Here is a 10,982-nt window from a genome sequence, read left to right as displayed (position 1 = left end):
GTATTTTTACAAGTAATCTAAACGGTGAACTTGACTTAATAAGAAAAAGAAAGTAAATTTGTCTTATTTTCGAAAATGATTATGCTTATTATACATTAGAAAATGTATTACAAAAAAAAATAATGGAAAAGTGAAATTTGATTAAGAAAATTTATTAAATAAATATTTTATATAATAAAAATTTATTATATAATATTTATATATATAATAATTATATAATATTTATTTATATAATAATTATATAATAAATATTTTATATAATATAAATTTATATAATTTATATAATTTATATAATATTATTTATATTATATAAAATTTATATAATAAAAATTTATTAAATAAATATTTTATCATTTTATATTTTTAGAAAATATCGTTAAAATTGACAAAAGTATACAAGTCTTTCACAAAATTTCTCGACACACAATCTACGCGAGAGAGAAAAATAAGATAAAACCTCGAGCATATATTATTGTTCGAAAGAATCTTATCTCATCTCACTTATGCGAGAGAAAAATAAGACAAATATGCAAGTTTAATATCTATTCTCCGAGATTACCAACGACACACACGATAAATGCAGTGCACGAATTGCACGAGAATTGAATAATCAAAATGTTTTCTCATCAGTTGTATAATTATAATGGAAATGTAATGTGTCATTAGTCAATGTTGCAATGTTGTTTTGATCACGTATGTATATCTGTCGCCATGATTTTTCATCGTAAACAGATAATTAAAACCGAAGATTAATATCAACGAAAGATATATTCGAGAAAGAAGAGAGAGAGAAAGCAATTGAATACAAAAATGCAGTTTGCTGTCTCTCTTAAACTTAATCATTAAATAATTTAATAATAAATTAACTATTTAAACTATTTAAACTTATAAATTAAACTATAAATTAACTATTTAAACTATTTAAACTTTAATAATAAATTAACTATTTAATTTAAAGGTCTAATAAATCGTATACACAGTGGAGGAATTTTTAAGAAAAAGTGTCTTTATTTAAAAAAAAAGATTACACTCAAACGAAATCGGTAATCCTATGATAATATTGTCTTATATATTCTAATGAAAAGCAGGACCGTATGTGGGTGATGGTATTCCCGAGTAAGTGTTCCTCGCACCGAAATTGTTAGAATAGCTATCTATGGAATTGGAGCCGACTTGATAGTTGTAATTGTTGGCGCTGTTTGCGTACTGTCCACCGCTTGATTGTTGATAATTGTAACCGCCCTGGCTGCTACCTGCTGGCAAAAAACATCGAGATAAAGGGGATTCAAAGTCGAACAAAAATTACGTATCGGATATCTTCAAAAAAAAAAAAAAAGAAAGATCCTACGCGCTACCTCCGGTAAATCCACCTCCACCGCCGCCGATCTGATTCCCCTGGTAGCCGATACCCTGACCGGCGTTGTACCCCTGTGTGTTGTATTGATCCGGATAGGTCGCAGTACCCTCGTACCTCACGTCCGCGTGGAAACCGGTCCTCCAGTCGGCGGTGTAGGTGACTATTTGGGTCCTACCATCCGGTAACTGCACTCTGTACTCGCCGCGCACGGTCTCGCCATCGCTCGTCTCGCGTCTGCCAAAGTCGTTTCCGGTAGCGTCGTCCTTCACGGAATAGCCGAATTCGTAGCTCTTGGGCTGAAGCAAACGAGCAGAGATGAAAATATGAGTCTCCTTTTCCTCTCTCTCTCGCTTGGGGAGACGATGAGAAACGGGAGAGAGGTCGAGGAGAGAGTGGAAAAAAAGTGTATATGGAACGTTCCCACCTTGATAAAAGGGAGATAAACGTGAAAAGGTAACGAATGAACGTATTAATAATGCGACGCAACCTCTCGTCAGGCGAGAGACGGCTCTCTTTCCCTCGCCCCGGTAAAGTGGAGCGAACGATGCTTGAGAAGAGAGGCCGCGATTTAATCTGGTTCACGACGCACACCATCATCACCGCCCTACCATCGCCTTCGCGGCAACTCGCTCGCTCGCTCGCTCGCTTGTTGGCCGACGGGCAGATTCGCGAGTGAGCATCTCGTCGAGTGCTCAGATTCCCCGGGACGATTAGCTAACCAGCAATAACGATTTACCATGAATTATGCCCGCGGTCGCGGTTCACCCTATTAATATTGTTACGTCATCCCCCCGTGTGGCGCGTTTGCGCCACGCTTCTTCTCCGCTCCGTATGCCGGATTCGGATTTGTAGCACCGTCTCTCCGAACCTCGTTCGAGACATTCCCTGTGCGTCGCGTCGGATCCCCCTCGAAGTTCACGTAATCGCGCGCGCGTTCAAACAATGCTCAGGTATAGGTAGGGTACTAATCGAGAGCGGAGAACATATCCTTTGATCGTGGATTTTTAACCAAGTTGATTGGATTTGTGCAAGGCGTCTCTTGCGCAAAAGCGACGCTCTTTGCTCTTGTACGGAGAGATTATAGGGATACTTTTTTTTGTCTAGGTATGGATGTGTGAATCGTGAGGAGAAATCAATTTACGGAGTTAATTATTCCGCGAAATGTATTTCGCCGCTTTTATCTCCGCGACGCGTACCCCTTTGCAAATGTAATTCATTAGTTTTCATTGTAATAGTTAAGTTACTTTAATAAATAGATAAACGGTACTTTAACGTTTTACATATGTCAAAGTATTTCAACATAAGCGAGTTCTTAATTACACGCAAGCGCTATACAGAGTGTCCTAAAAATCCCGGACCGGTCGAATATTTCATAAACTATGCACTTTAGAAAGAAATGTTTCAAACATAGTTCTTTTAAAAAAAAAATATGTAATTGTTAATTGCAAATTACATTTTTTTTTAAACAGCTATGTGTTTTCTTTACACCAATTGATTCCTCTCATTATTTTGTACATAAAAGTATTAAGGTAAGATAATCGAAAAATGAATATTTTACTAGATATTTTATGGTTTATGCAAAATTAAGAAATGATTTCAAACCTCATAACTCGAAAAGTACTCAATGAAGAGATACTTTATTATAGTGTTTTGGAAAGCTCTCGAGATAAGCTACAGGAATATGTAATAAAAAATAGGGGGTTCCATTTAAGAAATTGACGGTGATCTTCACGTGACTTTCAAATGACTCTCCCATGTCAAATCATTGCCACTATCTAATGGCCCTCTTCAAGCCATACAACTTTTGTTTGAAACATTTCTTTCTAAAGTGCATAGTTTATGAAATATTCGACCGATCTAGGACTTTTGGGACACTCTGTATAATCGTTATATTAATCTTTAATTATCGATTGATCTAATTTTTACTTGTTTTTCACATTGAAAGGTTCCCTTCCGGTGATGAAACCAGTAAAGATAAACATCAGAGGTGTGAGAGGTGATGCAGCCTTGGTATCAATAACAGCTCGAAGTAAGTGGGTAGCGTTGATTTCTTACGTTGATATTAGCTGTATAGATCGTAATTATTAAAGATTATAAGATAAGAGAAAAACATCGAAGCACACGTGTATACAAAATGCAAAATATCTCAAGATACATTATCATTATCGGCTTGTAAAAAAAATCCAACTTCATAAGATCACTCGGCAAGTAAAGTTCAAGCTCGGGTTTGCATTCTACTTTAAGTAAAGTTTTACGTAATGAGGTCAGACAGTTTTTATCCGAAAAGTTCAATGTTACTTCTAAGACACAATCGAATCTAGATCCGAGGTCTTCAACTTTGACCTCGGGAGTGCCTGGGGTTTTCGTAAGAGACGTCAAAATGATCAACGATATCGTATGTATGTATATTAGAAGCGGGAGTCTAGATTTAGAAAGCAACATTGAATTATACTCGAACAAAAGAGCTGTCTGTCTCTTCCGATGATGTAACGTACTTTTTTACGTCAATGCCTCGCATCGGGTGACACCCGATTGATCACGTTGCCAATTGGCCAATTCAAAAAAAGGACTCTATGATTGGTCAATCGTTGCTGGTTAGGTTAGGTTAGGTTAGGCTGGTTACCCTAGGCACAGGTCGATATAATTGGTTGCGGTCAATCGCAACAACATGGTCAAACGAGGCACTCCCCCTCGCATCGTGCAATCATCAAAATCATCGACAGCGGAATATCACGCGAGTCATCTTAAATTTCACGAAATTGAGAACTTGAAAGTCCTATCCGATCGTGTTTTCTAACAACGAGAGATTTTCCAGTAAGAATATACAAGTTCCCTCCGATGTTCGCGATGATCGATATTAATAAACTTTGCATCATTTTGCGAACAATTTATCAATGGAAAAACGCACCCCGTTTAATAACGCAACAAGCAACTGGCTTAATTATCGATCGTGCAATTTGAGGCCTGATTGCGCAAAACACGCCTGCACCAGCTATTGAAGTGTTTGGCAATCGTCGAAGATCGAACATGGTAAACCGAGATTCAATCTCACGTTATATCGGATTATACGGCAAGAATTTTTAATCGGATATGCGCAATACTTCGTACCTGTGAAAATTACTATCTTGACATTTTATTGATACATCGGCATTATCGGTGTCACATACGAAAGGACTGAGATTGAAGAAATAGTTTTGACAGAATCGCGATTCGAACGATTAGACAAATAATTTACATCATTAAGTAATAAGATTGTAAATGAACGTATGGCACTAATGATTAGTAAGAAAAGATCTATTCTTATGTCAAAGAAGATCCGGAGTAAGTGGAGGACTGCAAAATATAATGAAGTTAAAGCAAGGAATTACTATGAATGGGATACATTGTCTTCTCAATCATGCGTGCGACTACGTTGAAGACTTAGAGTCTCAGATATATATTACAAATACCTCATTATTTGCGTAATCTTGATTATCATGTCCATCATAATGGCCTCCGAATCCGTTCCCATCACCTTGTGTACCATGATGACTTCCACCTGCGTAATTTCCGGGAACGCCATACTGATTGCTGAGGGGTGGCTCGCAATGCACGATGCTGATGCTCGCCATCAGGGCGAGCAGTACCTTTTCAAATATATTTTTGTTAGATTAATAACTAATCTTAATATATATTTAAAAGTTTATTAAAAATATTTAACGTATTATAATGAAAAACAGATATTTAATAATTCTGTCTAAAAAATAAATATTCTTAGATTAATAAATAATTAATAACTTAATTATTAATTAATACATTATTAATAAATTAATTAATTAATAATGAATCTTATCTTTAAATTAATAAATAATTAATCCTATAATAAGAAAAAGTAGACATCTATTGATGTCACGTTTTCTTTACGTTTTGATACAAATATAGTCGAAAAGTTGATCCACGGTTAATAAGATTTCAAAAATTTCTCAGTGACTTGGGAAATATCTTTTCAAGATTAGCTAACATAAATGTGACAATTGAGAATAAGAAGTGTGAGAACAAAAAAAAACAATTTGTCAAACAAGTACATTCCACGTATAATAACGTTATTCGTTAAATATATAGCGAAATAATAAACGAGCTCGCGCGAGGTAGAAAGCGAATAATTAAAAATGCGCAGTCGGCGGACGGGTAATTAAAATGGGACCCTAAAAAATTTCCGATGACTTTCCGTGGGATGCTTTTCATGCGTCAGATGAGAACGTCAGATGATCAGCTACGCGCGCGTTGCGTAGGCGGGAAATTAAGAGTCGCGCGCTTCTATCTTTTCTTCCCTCGCCATTTCTACGCTGTATCGTGAGAAGGTGCACGATATTACATCACCGGCACTTTAAAAACTGACGCAAGACTAAACATAACTGTAAAAGAACCAGCGAACTCTTAGGCGCATAATCCCAACCGACTTCTTCGGGAAAACGCAAATGATTTTTTTTTTCAGATAATTAAGCAGCTGCATTAACGTGCTAATGACTAAATGAGTGAAGATAAACTCTTGTATGGACGTGAATCGATGTTATGCAAAACTACAACATTAATTTGAACCGAGATTTATGAAAGAAATGTTATATTTCTTATTATTATTATATTTATTATTATTCATTTATTATTATGTTACATTACTTGTCTTGTAATTATTGCTATTAAATCAAGCAAAGCACCTGCACCAAGTATTAATCGTTGTATATAAAATTTTATATGTTAAATATACATTTAAATTTTGATTATATATACATTAGATGATTTTATATATATGTATATATATTATATTTAATAGTATATTATAATAAATATATAATTATAATATATGTATATAAATTAATATATATTAATATATATTAATATGTAAATTATCTATTGTATATAATCAAAATTTAAATGTATGCTTAACGTGCCAAATTTTATATAAAACGATTAGTACTTGTTACAATTGTATAATATTAATATGTTGTATATTATGTATAAGTATACATGTGTGTGTGTGTATTAGTGTGTTACATATATACATTAATATTATATATATATATAGGGTGTTTCATAAGTGGTGGGCAAAATTTCAGGAATGGATTCCTCATGCTTAGAGAAGAAAAAAATGTTAATTTACATAGGTCCGGAAATGATTAGTTTTTGAGTTATTAAGATTTTTGTAGTACAAAATTTTATCTCATTGTCTTAGAATTCTTTTTACAGGCATCAACAATGTTTTTCAAATTCGGCATGTTCGGGATTCAATGAGACAACGAGCTGAGATAGTTCTTTCCTTGTATATACAGGGTGACCCATTTTAACTTAGGCAGCCAAATAACTCGAAAAATAAGCACACTACGAAAAAATGGTTAGAATCAAAATTTCGTCATTTCGAGGGGGACGTACAATGACGTTAAAATCAGCCCCCCCACCCCTCCCCCTGGGCGGTGAGGGGGGGCAAGTTTGAAATCTTAAATGGAACCCCCTATTTTTCATTGCATATTCTTGTAGCTTATCTCGAGAGCTTTCCAAAACACTATAATTAAGTACCTTTTTATTAAGTACTTTTTGAGTTATAAGGCTTGAAATAATTTCTTAATTTTACATAAACCATAAAATATCTAGTAAACCATTCATTTTTCGATTATCTTACCTTCATACTTTTATGTACAAAATAATGAGAGGAATCAATTGATGTAAAGAAAACACATAGTTGTTTCTAAGAAAAAATATGTAATTTGCAATTAACAATTCCATATTTTTTCTTAAAAACAACTGTATGTTTTCTTTACACCAATTGATTCCTCTCATTATTTTGTACATAAAAGTATGAAGGTAAGATAATCGAAAAATGAATGGTTTACTAGATATTTTATGGTTTATTTTATGTAAAATTAAGAAATTATTTCAAGCCTTATAACTCAAAAAGTACTTAATATAAAGGTACTTAATTATAGTGTTTTGGAAAGCTCTCGAGATAAGCTACAAGAATATGCAATGAAAAATAGGGGGTTCCATTTAAGATTTCAAACTTGCCCCCCCTCACCGCCCAGGGGGAGGCTGATTTTAACGTCATTGTACGTCCCCCTCGAAATGACGAAATTTTGATTCTAACCATTTTTTCGTAGTGTGCTTATTTTTCGAGTTATTTGGCTGCCTAAGTTAAAATGGGTCACCCTGTATATATATATATATATATATATATATATATATATATGTATATATATATACGAAAAAGTTAATATAAAGTATATATATTTATATTTACAAAATTTGTGAGCAAAAGAGTGACTCAATAAATCTTTAGAGTATATATAATTATTATACAAATCATTATTTTATGCAATTAAATGCTATATTAAAACAATCTGAACTAACGACAACTTCTTCCGTACCATTTAATTAATCACATTTTTGTACTTTAATGAATATAGAAACGTAATGATTGTATGCATTAGCATAATGATGATGTATCTCAATGCGTATCTTGTACGAATATGTAGATTCAATTACGGTCTTGGTAATGACAATGTTAGTAAGTATGTTAACATTTGTTAGTAAGAGATATTGCATGTTAAAGATGTAATCTACATAATCTTTCTCTTCTGTATTATTATCCCTTTTTTTCGTATTAACAGTCCGGTTTTGATTATTGTTCTAGTGTTTAAACGTGCAACTAGACTAAAAAGCTTTTAACTCTTCCTTTCTCTGCTATAATAATTTTTTTTCTAAATAATTTAACGTGTGCCATTCAATGCAATGAACATACATGTTTAACATGTAAAATTTTATATACAACAGTAATCCAAATTTTCTTAATTTTTAATATAATTACGGAGTAAAAAAGCATATATATATGCTATAATAATAAAAATATATATAATAAATTAAGAATTGTAAATTGCAACAGATATTTTTACTTTCTTCGAATTTTATCTTACTTTAATTGTATAAAAGACAGTCCAATATTTTGTAAATTAATAAAATATAAATATTTGTAAATAAATAAAATATTAATATTAAATATATATATATATATATATATATATATATATTCTATATTTAAAAAAATATTATTTTAATTTTTTCCAGCACAAGGATTAAGAGCGATATCAATATTAATCTTCATCAAAGGAAAAGAGAGAATTGAATTGAATAGAATGATATGGAATGTGTACACGTAACATTAAATGCCAACACTAAACTTATTAATCTCCGGAAATAAATGTACATCTGAAATCTGAATTCATATAATTAGTTAATACATATTAGTCGATATATATTTTTTACATTACATTCCTGCATCAATAAACTTTAAAAAAAAGTCTAGATCTTATTTCATAAATCTCAAAAACTTGCAATACTAAGTCAAGAATGTGTAAGATATGTATGTTAGTATTTTACGTTAAATAACGGCTAAATAAATAAAATAAGAAATACAAAATAAAAATGTCGGGCATCTGTATTGCTACAGATCCACAGTTCGTATCTTGGTCCACATTCTAGCAAAATTCTCATGCACAAGTGAGATAATAAAACATTTACCTTGTCCCAGTTTTCTCACGACACATATTGTGTTTGCCATCTCTCCCGGTTTCAGATAAAGATCTTAAAATTTTGATCCGTCACTAATGAATATGTTAGTTGTTGAGTTAGAAATTTGTCACTTGAATACATGTGTCGTTATGTGCTAGAGTTACAGATTTTATGAAACGAAAATTCCGATACAGGCGTCAATTCGATTAAGCGTGTTTCCAATATCAGAAGCGGGCCGTTCGATTAGACACATTTATGATTCGCCTTGGAAGCACACTCGTGATTTTACCGGAAATAGAAAAAAAGAGAGAGGGAGGGGAAGGTACAACCGATAAATACGTGAAACAGCCGATGGGTCTATCGCAAAAAAACACGTATCCGACACTGTCGTTCGCTCCCCTCGTCACACGATGCATTACCTGTCGCACTATCAAATCCATATCTCGGGGAACAGTGATCGCGGGGGTGGGTGAAGGCGGCGGTGGTGTGAGACGACGCGTCGGACAGGTACCGTGCAGATAGAGAGTAGAGAGGAAGAGGAGCACCGAAGACTGAATGCTGAAATGTGGTGACGTTTCGGTGGGCATATCGCTGCTTATATATCGAGAGAGCTCTGTCTCTCCTTCTTGCTCTCCGTTTCCACGCCGCCGGAGAGGATCCGTTTCCTGTCGCCGCCGCCACCACCTCCATCGTCGTCGTCGTCGTCGTCGCCACCGGGGGAACGTGCCGAGGGATTCGCCCGAGCGGCGTAGGTAGTATAAGAGACGGCGGCCGTGTGTACTCCAGTTCACATAGGGAAGCCGCGCGTGTGGAAAGCCCCCGCGGTTTCATTTCCCATTGTTCTCAGGCGGCGTGCGCGATTTCGGGGAGAACGCCGAACAAGAAGAGCGAGGACGAGACGCGTTCGAAGATAGAGGAGACGGAGCGGAGTCGAGACGAGCGAGCCGCGGAGAAAGCTGATTACTTCATCGCGTGGGACAGCCCGCGGCGCGCCGCGCTGCTCGCCTTCTTCACGAGCGAGCGAACTAATTAGGCAATTGAGACTTAATTAAGCCGCAGGACAGGGGACGCGATCGATGGTCCACGTGAACGGGACGAATGATCCTCCCGCGCTCGCTTCCTTAGTTATCGAAAGAGAACCGCGATGGGAAAAGAGTAGTTAGCACTGATCAGATAAAGCAGTGCACTAATTATCATTAAAATGTTTTCGCCAATAGTTTTAGAAAATTAAATACATATTAAATAGAAACAAAAAAATATCTAATTAAATTTTATATATATATATATATATATATATATATATATAAAATTTAATTAGATATTTTTTTTGTTTCTACTTAATATTTAATTTTCTGAAAATATTGGCGAAAACATTTTAATGATAATTAGTGCACTGCTTTATCTGATCAGTGCTAACTACTCTTTTATATATATATATATATATATATATATATATATATATATATATATATATACAGGGTGACCCATTTTAACTTAGGCAGCCAAATAACTCGAAAAATAAACACACTACGAAAAAATGGTTAGAATCAAAATTTCGTCATTTCGAGGGGGACGTACAATGACGTTAAAATCAGCCCTCCCACCCCTCCCCCTGGGCGGTGAGGGGGGGCAAGTTTGAAATCTTAAATGGGAACCCCTATTTTTTATTGCATATTCCTGTAGCTTATCTCGAGAGCTTTCCAAAACACTATAATTAAGTACTTTTTGAGTTATAAGGCTTGAAATAATTTCTTAATTTTACATAAACCATAAAATATCTAGTAAACCATTCATTTTTCGATTATCTTACCTTCATACTTTTATGTACAAAATAATGAGAGGAATCAATTGGTGTAAAGAAAACATACAGTTGTTTTTAAGAAAAAATATGGAATTGTTAATTGCAAATTACATATTTTTTCTTAGAAACAACTATGTGTTTTCTTTACACCAATTGATTCCTCTCATTATTTTGTACATAAAAGTATGAAGATAAGATAATCGAAAAATGAATGGTTTACTAAATATTTTATGGTTTATGTAAAATTAAGAAATTATTTCAAGCCTTATAACTCAAAAAGTACTTAAT

General features: G+C 34.1%; 1 protein-coding gene across 2 annotated transcripts; it reads right to left on the bottom strand.

The window, feature by feature from the left end:
* Positions 1-1,007: 1,007 nt before the first annotated feature.
* LOC105258658 (pro-resilin) lies at positions 1,008-9,456 on the bottom strand. Of its 2 annotated transcripts, none has more exons than XM_011270076.3 (4): positions 9,313-9,456; positions 4,807-4,983; positions 1,356-1,653; positions 1,008-1,256 (listed from the first exon to the last, which is right to left on the bottom strand). In XM_011270076.3, the coding sequence occupies exons 1-4, from the start codon at positions 9,331-9,333 to the stop codon at positions 1,075-1,077; spliced, it is 678 nt and encodes a 225-aa protein (XP_011268378.2). In that variant the 5' UTR covers positions 9,334-9,456; the 3' UTR covers positions 1,008-1,074. The 2 variants fall into 2 exon arrangements, with proteins under 2 accessions (XP_011268378.2, XP_011268379.2); XM_011270077.3 differs by having other exon boundaries at positions 1,008-1,253.
* Between the last annotated feature and the right edge of the window lie 1,526 nt (positions 9,457-10,982).

The sequence above is a fragment of the Camponotus floridanus genome, unplaced genomic scaffold, assembly GCF_003227725.1.
Source record: "Camponotus floridanus strain SB8 unplaced genomic scaffold, Cflo_v7.5 scaffold117, whole genome shotgun sequence".
Taxonomy (NCBI): domain Eukaryota; kingdom Metazoa; phylum Arthropoda; class Insecta; order Hymenoptera; family Formicidae; genus Camponotus; species Camponotus floridanus.
Note: the sequence above shows the minus strand (reverse complement) of the source record. Positions and strands in the feature narration are given on the sequence as shown.

Coding starts and splice junctions, on each gene's coding strand:
- LOC105258658 (XM_011270076.3), bottom strand. CDS start 9,333: ATGGATTTGATAGTGCGACAG. Junction 4,984..9,312: donor TGGATTTGATAGTGCGACAG/GTAATGCATCGT, acceptor ATATTTGAAAAG/GTACTGCTCGCCCTGATGGC. Junction 1,654..4,806: donor AAGATTACGCAAATAATGAG/GTATTTGTAATA, acceptor CGTTTGCTTCAG/CCCAAGAGCTACGAATTCGG.